Source organism: Perissodus microlepis, chromosome 12 (assembly GCF_051167445.1).
Source record: "Perissodus microlepis isolate ML-2025 ecotype Zambia chromosome 12, ASM5116744v1, whole genome shotgun sequence".
NCBI lineage: Eukaryota > Metazoa > Chordata > Actinopteri > Cichliformes > Cichlidae > Perissodus > Perissodus microlepis.
The window spans coordinates 27,658,449-27,676,779 of NC_140472.1; the positions used below are offsets into that span (position 1 = coordinate 27,658,449).

The window sequence follows — 18,331 nt, forward strand, 5'->3', positions numbered from 1 at the left end:
CAGCAAGCTATCAAATATGGCGCATTTCTCTGCTTTTAAAAAAAACGCTATGCGTCGCCAGGTGTTTCATCGGATTCGAGGTGTTACCTCCTTTGACAGTATCAGCTTAAAGCACTTGTTGCAGGCTGCTGAGTTTGCATCTTTTGCTGTGAAGTACAGCCAGACTTTTGACCGCTTCGCCTTGGGCATTTTAGCTCTGCTCTAAAAGAACGTACGTACCTGGACCCGCCTACTATCCTCGGAAACATAAAGTGATTGGCTAGAATCTAAAGTGTGTCACAGCTCAGGGAAAAAAAGCACCGAAATGTGCGCTGCTTTTCGGTCTGGTTACTACCTTTTATGTCAGAACCGGTGCCATCATGGCACCGGATACCGGTACCCATCCCTAGTTATCTGGCTGCCTAGTTTTTACTTATTCTTTTATTTACAGCAAGTTTTAACTGTAATATAGATTTTCTCCTATGGGAATATGTGTCATTTCTGCAGCTGGTTAAGCTGCACCTTAGTAAGATCACAAATGAAGCCCGGCTGTAAAGTTAAAGCAACGCAAACTGGACACCTGCATTCTCACTGGAACATGTATTCATTTGGTGATGCAGGAAATGTTTAAACCTTGTTATCCTTGATTCTAATCTGTTGCTAACTCTCTTTTACACTGCTAGAATTGCAGCAATTATAAAACAGAAAACACACCAAGAATACTTATTCAATCAAGAAAATGTATTTTAATCTGATGTGCTGACAAATTGATTTTGTCAAATAACCTAATTTAATGTTTAAAAGTATCAAATTTAAACTATCAGAGCTCTAAAGAGCACCTTTCATGTTAGAAACAATCGGCAAAGTCACCAGATTAATGATTTTCAGTAGCAATACTTTGTCTTATTTTCAAGAGTGTTGCAATTTAAAGTTTCCCATGTGTGGGACTAATAAAGGTTTATCTTATTTTATCTTATCAATTTACTGTTCGCCTATTGCTGTTGTTTTTAGATTACTATTTTATCTGATAGGATCTCTGCCTGTGTGGAGGAGTTGTGACCTATGAAAACACTCCTTTTTATGTGAGCACACACAGAGCCTGAAATGGAAAGCATGCTTAAAAGAGAAAGTTGATAACCACTGTTGTGAGACCCGTTGTCTCCAGCTATGGCTTTAGGTTTTGTTGAGCCAGCTAATACTAAGAAAGTCTGACGGTGTTGAACTTCCTTCGTAGTATACCGCTCTGTAGACACTACTGTCATAGGGAACAACACCATTCTCATCATAATGTATTTCACGAAAAACTTATGTGCTGCTTAAGCCAGTCCCTTAAACTGACATAACATTATCAAGCTGGGATTAATAAAAGCTAACTGTCTAAACAGCAGATGCACTTGTGGAACAATGTTTTGGGGGGCGGTTTTTGCATTATTTTGAATTTCTTTTCCCCGAGTCACTGTGACTAGTAAAGGAGAAACTTCAGTCTGGCTGTGTGTGTCTCAAATACTTCTACTTACCAAGCCTCAGCCAAACAAGGAAATGCCAAGATTACCACAGAGATGAGTAAATCAACTACCAGCCATCTAATCTTTAACAGGTTGCTTTGCATAAGCCCATGTGCGTATGGTGGTCACTTCCCCAGTTCTCATAAAACCTCTTTTTCTGGGACTCTCACCAGCGACCTCGTGCCTGCCTACATTTATTTATTTTTTTGCCTGTGCTTCAACTCTCAACTCACACAAAAAACATTCCAGTTGACTATCAAACCGCAACAAAGCGTGTTGTTCCTTACAGGTTATGTTGTGTTATGCGACTCATTTTGATAACCTCCCTGCGGAGATTAAATGTCTTCCACTATTTTGTAAAACGGAAGGTAAGAGACTGAAAGCTGAAAAGCTCCATTTTCTCTGCTCCAATTTCCAAACGAGTCTTAGAAAAAAATACAGAAAGGTATTTAAAAATACCTTAAATCCTTCTTTATCAAACACTAATTTATTCAATCTCACTCTGAAACAATATGTGTGCCTGGGTTATACAATTGTAGGACTATAACTGGTGTAGTAGACAAAAACAAAAAAACAGAACCATCTGGTTACAGCAATCCATTGTTTTTGTCTCAGCAAAAGGTCCCAACAAAGACACCTTTGAAATTGCATGATGGGAGTTTGAAACAGGCAGCGTTTTAGTGTAAAATGATCTCCACTCCATTTGCTTTGATTTGGAAGGTCTTGTGCGTTTCCTTTAACCTGTTTGAATCGAACTATTGTGGACCGGGAAGTGAAATCACAATACTAATTATACTAATAAAGAGAGAAAGTTGATAGTATATCTGAAGAACAGTAGTACAGTGGTTAGCAATGATGCCTCACAGCCAGAGGACTCCTGGTTATGTGAATTTTGCATGTTCTCTATTAAAAAACAACAAGAACAACAAAAAAAAAAAAAAAAAAAAAAAAAAAACACGACTTAACTAAAGTCTTTTATCACACTAGCTTTGCATATTCAGTCAACTTTAAATCGACGTGACAAAACACGTAGAAATCAGCCGTAGACAATAGTAAATGCCATCTTATTTGCCAACATAGTCATGTTTGGCTGATGCTGGTGCACACCATACAGGAGGCAAGACAAAAAAAAGAAAAAGATAATTAAAGGAAAAGTGGAGCATGTTTATTTGAAGCCCACCCTTAACCCTCAGAGTGAACTGCTTTCCACAGTTTAATTCATAGCAGCTTTCAGGGGGCATCATACAAAATAAAATAATATACCATGACCAGTCTACTAGAGTAGGTCAAAGAGTAGGTTTTTAAAACAGATATATAGAGATGTGTTCCAAGACACTTTTAAGAATATAAAAGTGTATTCAATATAGATAAAAAGATGCCCTAGGTAGATTTAAGGGTTTTTGGATGTCTGGGAAATTGCTATGGAAGAAATGATATGCTGGCTTTCCAACTGGAGGTTATAGTTATACAGTTGGGAGATTGAAGCTATAATCAGCCAAAATTTTAAGCACTTTTCTGCAAGACACCAGGTGGAGATCACATCAGTAATCATGGATCTAAATATATTATTTGATTGTTTGTGTGAAATGTTGGAGTAGATCATGTTGTGTAACCTGACAGGGTATGCCATGTTCTCTTCTCACCTGCTCTCAAGAAGCAGAATATACCACTTGCAGACACAGCAAAAACAAATAATCAGTGATACCTCTAAAAATCAGGAACACCAGATCAGCGTTTTCCTTTTTGCCTCGGAAGACAATTTCTATTTAGTTTGTGAAATAAAAACCCAAACTAATCGACTAATCAGATCACACTAAACTGTTGACAATTACCAAATTAAGTGCTTTGTAATGCTAAACTATCAGTCCAAATTGGTACATAATTGGTCTACTCTGACATATTAAACGTTTATTACACGCTCAAAAAGCAGTAATCCAGGCAGCAAGACCGTTCCTTGCTGTCACAAACCTACCAGTAGGCATCTGTGGTATTCACTTGTTTCTACTGCAGCCCTGACCACAAACGTGGGACGATATTTTTATACTTAACAAAAAGAATTCATTAAGCAGGCACCAGTGCTGACACAGGAATGCCGCTCTTGTTGACGTCACAAGAAACAATCCAGCACAATTTTTTCAAGTGCTCTGTTTCGACTGAAACTTGTAAAGAGTTCGCAGCCTGCCCTGTTACAGATAATCAATTGGTTTGGTAACCAACAACACCGTCATCACTCATATCTTCGGGGCCCGGCAGACCTGACTCACACTTTTATCAAGTCTTTCCTCATGAAGCAAAAAGTGCCGTGTTTCCAAGAAAGACAGACGGTAAAGGTGGACACGTAAAGCGCAGCTCTGCCTGCACACACAGCCTTCAGTGAGGTGTAAAGCGGTAACACAAAGCAGACACGTCAAGTTTAACTTTGAAATGTCTATTCGTCTCCTTGAAGTACCTAATTCTGGAAATCGATTTAGCGCTTGTTAAATACAGTCCAAACCAAATTATCACCTGGCGTTTGCTTGGTGACTCACTGTCCTGCACTTGCTAACTATATTATCACTTACTCCACTAGAGGTATTTCACAAATGCTAACATGTTAGCAAATTCAGCTAACTAGCATGACTAGCCGCTGAAGACGTGACCAAAATTTCTTGTTGTGATGCGCACGTATCTCACCTTCCGCGATCACCCTCCTGATTCTCAGCTTCATGTCACCGAGTTCAACGACTTGTCCGACGAAATCATTTTGGTCCCGACTGGCCGCTCCGGAGGAGCCGGGCCCGGCTAAGAAATCTAGTGCCGACTGGAACAGGGACATGTTTTCGGGCCGCCTCCGGGAGAGGGAGTGAGCTGTCTAAATCTTCACCGGGTCCGCAGAAAGACTCTACAGCAGTTCACTACGTTACAAAGATGTATAAGCAGGTGATATTATTCTTTCAATGGAAGCAAACATCCTCTTCCTGCTGCTACATAAACGGGGACACCATCATCACCGCACCGACTTCCGTGAAGGGTGATGACGTCGTGACACGATTCAGTCATATGACGTAGAAGGAAAATAAAGGTAGGTTTGACTTTTAAGTGTCGTAAGGAACCTTTAAGAACTGGTAAAATTAACATTTGTTTAAATTTTAATCGAAAAAAAATTTATATTATCTTGTTTTGAGATTCCCATATAAATCAGTTAAAAAAAACTGTCCCTAAACGTTCTGCACGAATGGAATTACAATTTTGAGTAGGCTAAATGAAGCGGCCATATAAAAAGACGTAGCTTTCTCCAAAATGGGGGGGGGGGGGACTGTAAAAGTTAAACAAAAAATTATTACAAACAAAACTATTAGTAATCTTATTTACGCTCGTTGTAAGCAAACCATTTAGAATGTTTCTTCTTGTATGCACAACAGGCCTTTGTTAAGTTCATTTATTTTCGGGGGGAAATGTATAAATAAATGAATATGAAAGAATATATAAATATTATTCACACAAACAATAATAGGATTATCACTGGATACAACTTCATGATATTAGTCTGCCATCTACTGGAGCAATGTCTTTTAAGATAATAAAGTATTTTGCATTCGTTCACAGTTTATGGGAAATCAACCTTACGTGAAACAGGCTTATTAAAAGGCTTTTTTTATTTTTTATTTTTTACTGCCCATTGGTTTCTGTATGTAATTTGGACAATTGTTGTTTTGTCATCGTGTTATTTCTGGCCAATAGGTGGCACTTCTTTGCATTTATATTCCATTTTAGAATAAGGTGGGAGAATTTGATGCTTCCAGTTAGAGGGGCACTTTCTTGAACGTGCAATGTGCATTGTGCAGATATTTCTTTACCTTTGTAATAGCTAAAGAATGAAAATTTGGACATTTCTCTCTTTCATATGACTCTCACTGATATGATGCACTCCTATAGCTCTTATCTCTGACTACAAGTCTCAAACATTCGTTCTAATCCTTATAAAATGATTTCAAATTGAACTTCAATCAATCAGTGTAATAAACCTCAAACTGCCCTTTGGCAACATATTAAATGCTGCTCAGTTTGTCCAAGGTCTTGTAATCCAAGTGGCCTTTGGAACGTGATATTCATTAAAAGGAGGCTTATAAACTCAAATTTAAGACCTATGCTCAAGGTGTTTTATCATAATATATTCACTTGACATGCATAATGCAACTCAAACCAGCCAAATCACATGGCTAAGATTACACATGAAAAAAGCAAACACTTTTTTGTACTTCACTCTAAGAAAATTCATTGTAAAAGCTCTACATACACTATGTCATCCTATGTCAGTCTAAGCTGGTTAACTTGGCACAAAATATTTTCAAAATTAGAGTTGGTTATGCTGTAGTTAACTATAACCAGTCCATATGGAATGTGTTACTTGTAAATTTTATGTTGCGCAATCCAAAGACCAGTCATTGTGAAATAATTCAAAATAAAATTACAGATGTGGTCATACCTTGTTACAAAATATGGCTGGACCACGTTAGACACAGAGCCAAAAGGTGATTACGTAGATAAAGGAAACACCGACTGTGGCGTGATGACAGGAGTCCATTTCGGGTCAAATTCAGTGACAGAAGGTTTGTCTGACTAACAGTGAAGCAAGCTACCTAAAGGTCAACTCTTTCAAGTCTTTAAGGCAATCTCATATCTTGGCACAATATTTTACAACTGGACAAAATCCTTTTCAAAGCCAAAATCCACTTGATCGTGAATTTTGACCTTTAAAACAAGCAATTTAAACAAAAACAAACAAAAAAATAGAAAAGAAGAAAAGAAAAACTACATAGAAGTTGGGAGACTTTTCTTAAGTCTGAATGAAATCATTGGTCATGATTTGATATAATTTCTTTTAAAAAATGAATGAGGGATATTACAGATTTTATGGAACATATATGTTTCATATGGGTTTTTAGACATCAGTTTTTCAATGTATTAGGAAAATATTGAAAAAGTTACATCTAAATACAATTGTCTCCAAATGCAGTGACATTTATGCATTTAATTCTACTACAGTCAAGCTCCCAAACCAGTCATATGTTCAACTGAATAGCAACCCCTGATCACAGAATGTTTGTATAAGTTATGCTGTTGCTTTGATTCATGTACTTTCCCCATGTTAATAAAGCACTTTGTAGGTTTACGAATACATTTATATACAACCACAATGCAGGCTGAATCTAAGTCTTATACAGTTCTGTGAAAAGTTTCCCTCCTTCCTGATTTTTTAAAATAATTTTTCTTTTGGTTTTTTGTTTTGCATATTTGTCACACTTACATGTTTCAGATCAATAAACAAATTTCAATATTAGACAAAGACAACCCAAGTAAATACAAGATGCAGTTTTAAAGCGCACATCTATCCAAACCTACCAGGCCTGCATGAAAAAGTATGTGAAAATTTCCATTTGCTAATTGTAAACTGCCATGGAAAAAATGAATATCCATGCTTCTCAAAATGTGTATATTCAGCAACATGTCCTTTAACCAGACTTATAAACACACATATGTATTCACACACACACAAGGACACATTCGTTGTCCTTCCCTATTTGTTTTTGCCTTTTATCAAGGTATACTCAAGGCATGTTGCTAAGAGACTGAGATATAAATGCAACATATCAAAAGACACACTGGGGCTATTCAGAGCTCCTCAAGTATTTTATTGTGTTTGTTGGCTCTATATTTCTCCAGGTAGAATGGCCATGAGGCCTTTGGTATTATAATCTGGACTCAGGGACTCCAAAGGGAACCAGAGATTTTGACTCCATGCTCACTATCATGTGTACATGGATATTTAAGGCTATAGACTGACATCAGTGGATTACAATTCATTTTGGGTTTGGGGATTAATATCAATATACAAATTAGTATTAATATAGTAACAGAAAAAAAACTATTGGTATGTTATGTAATCTAGACTAGAACAGTCAGGACATGATACAATTATATAGAAGCTTTTCCATCACTTAATGAAAACAAGGTTGGATGACACCACCACGCAATAAGGAGTATCGTTATTTCTCGATTCTAATTGGGCACACCCCTCAAACCGGACCCCAACATTCTTGCTCTTTGACTGGTTCAAATGCTTTTGAAATCACATCGTGAACCTAAAAGACACCCTTCCCTTGAGCAACCTAGACGCCAGTCCGTTGACAGCTATGCGCCTCCCACATAGAGCGATCTGTCGGCTGATGTGGAGCCAGTGCGCTGAGGACCAATCGAAAGCCTTCGCTTTGCGTGCGGGAGATGTTCAAGATTTCTGCAACTGCAGCTTTTGTGCGCGGGTTAAAGAATGATAACTTTTAATGAAAAGAGGCATAAAGGGCCAGTGGTGGTGGTCAGCTTTGCCTCTCCAACTCCAAACTGCTCAACCCGAGCTGTCCCTCTAACATACTCAATTCTCTCAGTCCTGCACACAGCCAACAAAGTTTTAACATCTTCATCTCTGCCACCTCCAGCTCTACCTCCTGTCGTTTTGTTAGCGACACTTTCTCCAAACAATACACCATAGCAGGTCTCAGTACTGTCTTGTTAACTTTCCATTTCACCCTTGGTGCTATCCTTCTATCACAAATCCCCCTTGACACTCATCTTCCACCCTGCCCATTGTCTCTTCAGTATCCCTCTTCAGCGCTGTCTATTGCTTTGAATGGTGGAATTAATGGCTTTAAGATAATTTTTCTACCAATTTTAATCCTTGGATCTTTGACTGGCTCTCTAAAGGTGACTTAAATTCCTCTCCTCTCCAGTGCATACCTCCACCTCTCATGGTTCTCTTCGGCCTCCTTCGTCATCTCATTAAGTGTCAGAATTTTGTCTGCAAACATCATTAAAAAATATCAACACAATAATGTAAATGATTAAACATGAACAACAGCAGAAGGACCGTGGCAATCTGATAAATACAGTCAGTCAATGATGATGTGTTACAGGTGATCACCAATATATTGCTCAGAATTTTCTTGTTACCGTTGCATATTTGCATCATATCAACATTTTATTTAACATGTATTGATGAAAAATATAATATTTTGGTCAGGTGTAAGGCCTCCTTCTTCAGAATCATCGTTATTTATGATAGGATTAAAAGTGTGCATATATGCCTATTGTGACGTCTGAAAGAAACGAATTAGGAACTGTTGCTCGCATTCTTCGTAACACTGTCAAACACTTGTCAACCAAAGTCGATCTTGAACCGAACTTGCCCTGCTACGTGACGACGCCGGGGAGTGGCCTCTCAGTTTTCCTAGGCAGCCCCACGCTCTCCGCTGATAGTGAGCGTAGCTACTGTCACGCACTGGAGTGAGGTGCCGTTCAATCTGAGCGGCTAGCCTGTGATCTAATTTACCCAGAGCAGTCACCTCAGGAGCACTTAGCTTTTATAAGACGCTTGGGACTCGTTTTAACTCGTTGTTAACAGGCGACAAAGATGTCCAAAGACACGGAAGGAAAGAGTGAGAAAATTATGGATATGGAGAGCAAGGTTCTGTGGTACCCGGATTCTAAGAGGAACACACAGATGGATAAGTTTAGGATACAGGTCAACCAGGACTACGGGCTTAATCTGGGTGAGTGGGGTCGGAGGGAGGGAGCCAGACAAGCTCCAGAGTAGGTGTGCTGGAGAGAATACAAGTCGGATTATTGAGCCTACGAAGCTGCATAACTCAGCCAGATAGAAAAACAGAAACGAGCAGCATCTCTCCCTTTTGCTATGTGTCAGTTCATGTTTTAAAGGCAGTACGTTACCTCACAATCGGCACAGTGTAGTGATGGCTTGCTGTGGAGCATTTCAAGCTAGCTTATTGCCATTTGAACACATGTAAAGAACATGTATAGGCGGTGAATCAGCATAAACAAATCTACGAATTTATTGTCTTAGAAGAGTTTTATTAAGGATGACCTACAACCATTCTAACACTCCCTGTTCAGTAATTATTAGCCGTTTACAAGCCTGTGGTGTTTTGATTACTTCCAGCTCGGAACTGAAAGACTGCGCCTGCAGAGCTGCCAGGATGGAAGAGAGCGGCCTGTTTCAATTGTCTTTCTAGTACCGTGACATTTTAAAGAACCAGGATTAAAGGAATGCTGAAAAACATGGTTAGCCGGCTAATGAATAAGTAGAGAGGAGACGAGGATAGGATTGGTACATCAGTGTAGATAGCCGGAAGGAATGTGTAATTGAAACAGTAAAAATAGTATCATTCTATTTTCAACGTGCTGATATCCAGATTTCTATTTTCCTTAATCTGGTGTTCCTAATTTCACCAGGTGTTCTGATCCTTACAGTATTCCTACATTCCTACAGTGATTAAGTAGATCTCATGGACAGCAAAACCTTTCCTGTAAATAAAAAGATCTAGTTTTCAGGAATAAGGACCACTTCTCTCTGCTGAAGGTTTTCCCAGATAAATTGCAATTTTATTTTGAGTAAGGATTTAGGAAAGAAGAAATACCAAAATGTTTCATATCAAAATGTTTCAGTTGGTCTAAGCCTAAGGGGTGCTTATACTAACGTTTCCTCTTATCTCTACAATAATACAATAATAATTGGAAACTTTTGTTCTCAAATAATGACAAATCTTTTGTCTTCTAGCCAACTACAGTGACCTGTACCAGTGGTCAGTGGACTCCTACCCAGAGTTCTGGGGAGAGGTTTGGCGCTTTTGTGGAGTCGTGAGCTCAAAGCCATATGAAGAGGTGAGTCCAACCTTCATGTATGTCATAACCTAAAAATGGGAATAGAAAAATGTGTGTATTTCTTATCCCAGTTTTAAAGCCAAAGACTACATTTCTAAACAGTTTAGGTCACTAAAACATATAATATTTAATATTTTACTGTACATCAATATAATGGTCATGCTAAACTGAAAACCCAACTAGAATTGAAGTAAGGTTCAGTGATTTTAAATTATGATAATTATATAATTTCCTGTTTCATCGTCTTAATGCTGCTTAGTTCCAGGATATACCCTCTGACGTGGTTGCGTGAGGTAATAAATAGTGTCTCACATCGTAATGTGTAGTTCACACACCCCTTCTGTACACATGGTTAATGTTTCCTCTTCACTCTTTTGTCTAAGCAGACAATAAATAGAGGACAGGCAAGCAATTAGCCAGTCAATCAAACGTTTTGTTACAGTCTTGCACTGTGGGCTGCACTGTTATATCCCAGTGTTGCCTTGGAGTTTTCTAGGAAATTGTTTATCTTACTTTTTAAATTTTCTTCGCAATTCTTAAATTTTGTTGCGAATACAGTAAAAAACAGAAAAGGAGAGCATAACAGTTGTGAAACATTATTGTCTGGACAATTTCACGAGAAAGATAGAAAGCATCAGAGCTTCTCTGATGTGTCGCTCCCCTCCGTGTGTTTTTATCAGGTGGTGGATGTATCCAAACGCATCTCAGATGTTCCCGAGTGGTTTAAAGGAGCTCGGCTCAACTACGCTGAGAACCTGCTCAAACATGCAGACCATGACAAAGTGGCTCTCTACGCTGCAAGTATGTATATACTTAAGAGTATATTATGCTGATGAAGGTATAAGAAATTAAAAAGGACAGTTCTGCACCAGAATTTATGATGCTTTAATGGGGGATAACTTCCCTAATCCTGGCGCCAACTCCACACATGTTAATGAAATTTTTAAAATGACACCACAAGGCACTCATTTTCTCTTTATTCTCCATCATAAACACATCTCTTAGCGCTCATATAATGTTTGCATTTCTGTTCAGTTTTTTTGCTGTTATTGTTTTTATTACTAGTCCTTCTTTTAATCGTGAATTTTAATGTCCTTTTTCCACCACTAATTGTGCACTGTTGTCTCTTGTGTTTTTCTTCCCCGTGTCACACAGATTGTAATTACTTAGTGATTTATTTGATCTTCATGTGTGTTTTTGTGCAGAGTTGGGAGGGTAGTTGGGCACAGGATTGATGCGTTGTTGTGCATGAGGCTTCATACGTCAATTTGTTATTAGATTAACGGTTCTCTGTCAGGTACTAATGGATAGGTCTGCTTTTATTGCTATGTGTGTGTATATATATGAGGCGAAGTGGGCCCTTGCTCCTGTGTGCAAGCTCCCTCAGGAGCTGTAACACAATTATAAGAAGCCCCATTGGTCACAATGCTGTGCAGCCTCTAACTGTCAGTAAACTATTACTTAGAGAGATAAGAGGACTCTTCCTGTCTGTGGTACTGGATGATGTTGCTCTTTCTTTCTTAAAAATCTTATCTTACCCATATAACTCCATTTTCTGGAATGTGTGAGATGCCAGGTTATGACATCAGATACACTGGGCTGTCACTACCAACTTTTTTTGAATGAGAAGGATAACAGGTGCAAAGGGGCATGTGATCTTCTTGTTCTACCCTAACCAAGCAGTTGTAAGAGGCTAAACCTAACCAAGTAGTTTTAGTGCTTAAACTCAACCAGTGGTAGAAAAAGGCTTTTGAAGCTGATAAACTTACAATATGTGCACCACTCCTCTTGCAACTTTATTGCAACAATATCAAAAATCAAGTGATTAAATTCCTGTTTACTGATTTGCATATTAATCTTTTGGATGTTACAAATGTATTTTTGTTTCTGTGTAGGTGTCTTAAATTTACTTTGTGTTTTTGTCTATCAGAGGAGGCAAATGAGGAAATTGTGAAGGTGACTTTTGGAGAACTGAGGCGTGATGTGGCGTTGTTTGCTGCAGCCATGAGGAAGATGGGAGTCCAGACTGGAGACAGGGTCGTAGGTGAGTCTCGTGTTTAAAGCCTGGTAGCCACACACTGGTTGATAGCTCATAAATTAGTTCACTGTGATGTATTAGTTTGTTTCCATTTAACTCCTGTCCTTTACAACCTCTTCACTTCATCCCTTACTTCTCTGTCAGTGTGTTCCATGTACTCACTGGGAAGGTTGGCTGGCTGTTTTGGCTCAGGTTGCAGCCTCTTTCTGAATGGCACCATTTATTTTTTCAAAGTTCATATTTGTATAGGGAGGTGCTTGGTTTTTTTCAGCCACCACCATTAAGTTTGTTCATATAGAGTTAAGAGTTCAACCTTTCAGTGAACAGTAATCTTAAAAGTTGTAATGCAGTTGTTTACATCTCTCAAGTCATTTTTTTAAATTAAGTATTTATTTTATTTTTTACAATCTGGGTTTCTTTTGCAAGTTTGTCTGTATCATTTCTGCTGGCTGTGGAAACATACACTGGGCTATCTGGTGATTAGATACATTGGAGTTTTCAAGCACAGACTGTGGACTTGGTGTGTGGTGAACTTATTATCAGCATCATTCCAGTCTGATTATAGTTGTTGTAGTACTTATGATTAATATAAAAAATTACATTTACAAGATCCAGGTGAGTATCATTAAATAATGAGACTACCTTTTTTTTTGCCACCATAAAGTTTTTGAATTGTTCGTCATTTCTTCATACTTTAAAGGTGAAGCATGGTTCGCTACACTGAGCCTTATCAGTCACTGTCTGTGTTTCATTATGTGGTATGTAACAAAAATCCAACAATGACACGGCACTTGCTATTTTCTTAGGTACATCTGTTCAACTGCTTATTAAACCAAAATCTAACCAATCTCCCAATCACACTGGAGCAACTCTGTGCTTTTCAGCACGTAGGCATGGCCAGGGCAGCCTGCTGAAGTTCAAACTGAGCATCAGATATGGGAAGAAAGTTGTTTTAAGTGACTTTGAACATGGCGTGGTTGCTAGTTCCAGAAGGTATTCCTGAGAATGTCTGAGTATTTCAGAACCTGCTGATCTCCTGGGATTCACCCACACAACCATCTCAAAGAGAATGGTCTTTATAGAAAAGGGGGGAAAAAAGGGAACATCCAGTGAGCGTCACTTCTGTGGGTGAAAATGCTTTGTTCATGAGAGAGGTCAGAGGAGACTGGTCAGATTGCTTCAAGCTGATGGCAAAGCAAGTCAAATAATCACTAATTTCAACAAAGATATGCAGAAGAGCATCTGTGAAAACGTGGAACCTTGAAGCAGCTGGGCTACAGCAAGAGAAGACCACAGTGGGTCCCACTCCTGTCTAAGAAGGAAGCTAAGAATAAGAAACTGAGGCTGCAGTTCGCACAGGCTCACAAAAATTGGACAATAGAAGATTGTTTAAATGTCAGAACATATCTGAGCATTGTTGCTGACTGTGTCCATCCCTTTATGGCCACAGTGTACCCATTATATGATGGTTGCTTCCAGTAGGATAATGTACCATATTACAAAGCTCAAAAATCTAAGACTGTCTGAACGTAACAGTAAATTCACTCTATTCACCATCAGATCAGATCTCAGTCCAATAGAGCACCTTTGGGATGTTTGGGATGTGGCAGATTGGTAGATGTCATGGACATGAGTGTCTATTGACATCGTCAGTAGCGTGCTAGAATCCAAAGTCATAAAGTAAATCAAGGAGGGGTTTCTGCTTTTGTTACAAGGCAACAATGAGGTAAATCTCTAAGACTGTTTATGAGCTTATTGTTTGGTTTCTGAGCTGGTTCTGTTGAGGAATGGTCAGGGTGTATATGAAAGATTCTGGCTATGTGTGTTCAGAAGGAAGATGAATATTGCGGTAGGGAGATCCATTAGCTAAATGACCTGTTCTCTGTGGGAATCTCATTAGAAAGACGAGAAGGATGGAGAAAGGCAGAGGGGGGCTAGAGAAACAGGGAAAAGGAGAGAGACCAGCTACATCATTCCTTTTTTCTCCTTTATCCCAATTACTTTCCTCGCATGTCTAAACAAGAGTGTGTGCGTGTGTGTGTGTGCGTGTGTGTGTGTTCAAAGTGTTTAAGACAGAGATGTCCTTGTCCCCCAAGTTGTGACTGAAATGTCTTGTCAGTGTCTGTAATCCAGGAGATATATAAGCACTTAGCTGATGAAGCCTGGCATGCTTTATAGTGGACCCTGGGCCAAACTCGCGCACACACACACACGTATTCTCCCTTTCATGTGCTTTTCATTGCTCTCCTTGGTCGCTTTAACTTCAGCATAATCCTACACTCTGTTAAGAAGCCCCTATCTTGCCTGACCACCATTCAGCCGCTACTTCTTTTGATTTTTGTGTTATTTAAACACATACTAAAACTAAACTTAAGTATACGGAGAATAAGTGTGTTTCAGTTCTAGCAATTGCAGTCTAGTTGCATTTATGTATTAAGCTAAAACAAACAGAAGGTTTAAAAAAAATTGCTATTGGCTACCCCGTTAGACTTCCTTGTCCAAGAATAGTTTGGTTTTAATTTGGTTGGTTTTAATACTAATATTAATATTAAAACAATTAAAGGTTCTTATGTTACCTTACTACTACTGAGAAGTATTAGATCACATCTCTAAAATAAAATTTGTTTTATTTATTTTTATTTTATTATTGTTAACTATAGTAACATCTCTGGTTTTACAGATCAATTTTGACTCGTGAGTATTTACTTTAAGAAAAGGGTTTTTAAAAAAGTGTTTCTATTTTTTAAAAAAATGTTTTGTTTTGGACAATATTAAACATCAGTGTTGGTCTATAAAAACACATGTTGAAGAAAGTGGGGTGGTGTCCTTTACCTGCAAAATTTCAGGAGGCAGCTCAGATTTAAAATGTTTTTCTTTGTTGTGTTTTTATTTTGCTCACCATGGTACGTTTCCTCCTGAGAAGTTCTTGTCCAACATCATAGATGGCAAACAAATTGTTACATGTGATATTGTGACCCCTGCAGTCCAGTAGTCATATCAAGGACTAGACGTTTTCCTTTCATTTTCTCAAGGAATGCCACTCGCAGGTTTGCCTTTTCCAAAATTTCCAGTCCTCTTCAATTCCATGCATAGCTGGTTTTTGATCGCATCACATTATGTCATATTTCCTGACTTGCTGAGCATGTATTGCCAGAAGGAGCATTTTCCATGGAAAGGGGCAAAATATTCATCTACTGTCACCTCTGGCCTTGGGTTGAACATCAGTGAAAGGAGCTGGATCCATCTCTTCCATATATCCCTAATGTGAGCAAGCTTGTCCCAAAAACGATGTGGGCTTCATAGATAATTGGCAAACCTTCTGGAGGAAACCTGGTCTTGTTAGGAGAGACGGCATCCATCCCACTTTGGATGGAGCAGCTCTCATTTCTAGAAATATGGACAAATTTATTAAACCCCCCAAAATATGACTATCCAGAGTTGGGACCAGGAAGCAGAGTTGCAGTCTTACACGCCTCTCTGCAGCTTCTCTCCTCCTGCTACCCCCCCAAAAACCCATCTCCATAGAGACTGTGTCAGCTTCCAAAAAGACAAAAAACAAACTAAAAACCAGCAACAAACAACTTAAACATAAACAATTACAAAGAAAGAACAGTACAGTATCCACATCTGAACCAAAGAGTAAAACAGTGAAATGTGGATTATTAAATATTAGGTCTCTCTCCTCCAAGTCTCTGTTAGTACATGACTTAATAATTGATCAACAAATCGATTTACTCTGCCTTACAGAAACCTGGTTGCAGCAGGATGATTATGTTAGTTTAAATGAATCAACACCCCCGAGTCATTCTAACTACCAGAAACCTCGAAGCACAGGCCGAGGGGGCGGTGTGGCAGCAATTTTTCACACCAGCCTATTAATTAATGAAAGACCAAGACAGACTTTTAATTCATTTGAAAGCCTGATGCTTAACATTGTCCACCCCAGCTGTGAAACTCAGAAACCAGTCTTACTTGTTATCATCTATCGTCCACCTGGGCCTTACACAGAGTTTCTGTCTGATTTCTCAGACTTTATATCTAATTTAGTTCTGAGCTCAAATAAAATAATTATTGTGGGTGATTTTAACATCCATGTAGATGCTAAAAATGACAGCCTCAACATGGCATTTAGTCTGTTATTAGACTCAATTGGCTTCTCTCAAAATGTAAAAGAACCCACCCACCACTTTAATCACACTCTAGATCTTGTTTTAACATATGGCATAGAAACTGAACATTTAACAGTGTTTCCTGAAAACCCTCTCCTGTCTGATCATTTCCTGATAACATTTACATTTACAATAATTGATTACACAGCGGTGGAGAGTAGATTTTATCAAAGTAGATGTCTTTCTGAAAGCGCTGTAACTAAGTTTAAGAATATAATCCACCCACTGTTATCATCTTCAATGCCCTGTACCAACACAGAGCAGAGCAGCTATCTGAACGCTACCCCAACAGAGGTCGATTATCTTGTTAATAATTTCACCTCCTCACTAGGTACGACTCTGGATACTGTAGCTCCAGTGAAAACTAAGGTCTCTAATCAGAAGTACCTGACTCCGTGGTATAATTCTCAAACACGTACCCTAAAGCAGATGACTCGTAATCTGGAGAGGAAATGGTGTGTCACAAATTTAGAGGATCATCATTTAGCCTGGAGAAATAATTTGCTGCTTTATAAGAAAGCCCTCCGCAAAGCCAGAACATCTTACTATTCATCACTGATTGAAGAAAATAAGAACAACCCCAGGTTTCTCTTCAGCACTGTAGCCAGGCTGACAAACAGTCAGAGCTCTGTTGAGCCAACCATCCTTTTAACGTTAACTAGCAATGACTTCATGAACTTCTTCACAAATAAAATTTTTATCATTAGAGAAAAAATTACCAGTAATCATCCCACAGATGTAATATTATCTACAGCTACTCTTAGTACCATTGATGTTAAGTTAGACTCTTTTTCTCCAATTGATCTTTCTGAGTTAACTTCAATAATTACTTCCTCCAAACCATCAACGTGTCTTTTAGACCCCATTCCTACAAAACTGCTCAAAGAAGTCCTGCCATTGATTAATTCTTCGATCTTAAATATGATCAACCTATCTCTAATGGTTGGCTATGTACCACAGGCCTTCAAGCTGGCTGTGGTTAAACCTTTACTCAAAAAGCCATCTCTAGACCCAGCAGTCTTAGCTAATTATAGGCCAATCTCCAACCTTCCTTTCATATCAAAAATCCTTGAAAGAGTAGTTGTCAAACAGCTAACAGATCATCTGCAGAGGAATGGTTTATTTGAAGAGTTTCAGTCAGGTTTCAGAGCTCATCACAGCACAGAAACAGCTTTAGTGAAGGTTACAAATGATCTTCTTATGGCCTCTGACAGTGGACTCATCTCTGTGCTTGTCCTGCTAGACCTCAGTGCAGCGTCCGATACTGTTGACCATAATATCCTATTAGAGCGATTAGAACATGCTGTAGGTATTACAGGTACTGCACTGCAGTGGTTTGTATCATATCTATCTAATAGACTCCAATTTGTGCATGTAAATGGAGAGTCCTCTTCACACACTGAGGTTAATTATGGAGTTCCACAGGGTTCAGTGCTAGGAGCAATTCTGTTTACATTATACATGCTTCCCTTAGGCAGCATCATTAGAAGACATAGCATACATTTTCACTGCTATGCAGATGACACCCAGCTCTATCTGTCCATGAAGCCAGATAACACACACCAATTAGTTAAACTGCAGGAATGTCTTAAAGACATAAAGACCTGGATGGCCGCTAACTTTCTGCTTCTTAATTCAGATAAAACTGAGGTTATTGTACTCGGCCCTGAAAATCTTAGAAATATGGTATCTAACCAGATTCATACTCTGGATGGCATTACCTTGGCCTCCAGTAACGCTGTGAGGAACCTTGGAGTCATTTTTGACCAGGACATGTCCTTCAACGCACATATTAAACAAATATGTAAGACTGCTTTCTTCCATTTGCGCAACATCTCTAAAATTAGAAATATCCTGTCTCAGAGTGACGCTGAAAAACTAGTTCATGCATTTATTACTTCCAGGCTGGACTACTGTAATTCATTATT

General features: G+C 38.7%; 2 protein-coding genes across 2 annotated transcripts in view; one reads left to right on the forward strand and one right to left on the reverse strand.

Moving 5' to 3' along the window:
- The window catches only part of gak (cyclin G associated kinase), a 28,463-nt gene extending 23,952 nt beyond the window's left edge, over positions 1-4,511 (reverse strand). The window contains exon 1 of the mRNA XM_084945531.1: positions 4,158-4,511. Coding sequence (XP_084801657.1) covers positions 4,158-4,299 — 142 coding nt within the window. The 5' untranslated portion in view covers positions 4,300-4,511. The remainder of the gene's footprint in view (positions 1-4,157) is intronic.
- A 4,231-nt stretch (positions 4,512-8,742) lies between these two features.
- aacs (acetoacetyl-CoA synthetase) overlaps positions 8,743-18,331 on the forward strand; it is a 44,640-nt gene continuing 35,051 nt past the window's right edge. The window contains exons 1-4 of the mRNA XM_084945587.1: positions 8,743-9,067; positions 10,093-10,196; positions 10,877-10,997; positions 12,127-12,240. Coding sequence (XP_084801713.1) covers positions 8,929-9,067; positions 10,093-10,196; positions 10,877-10,997; positions 12,127-12,240 — 478 coding nt within the window. The 5' untranslated portion in view covers positions 8,743-8,928. The remainder of the gene's footprint in view (positions 9,068-10,092; positions 10,197-10,876; positions 10,998-12,126; positions 12,241-18,331) is intronic.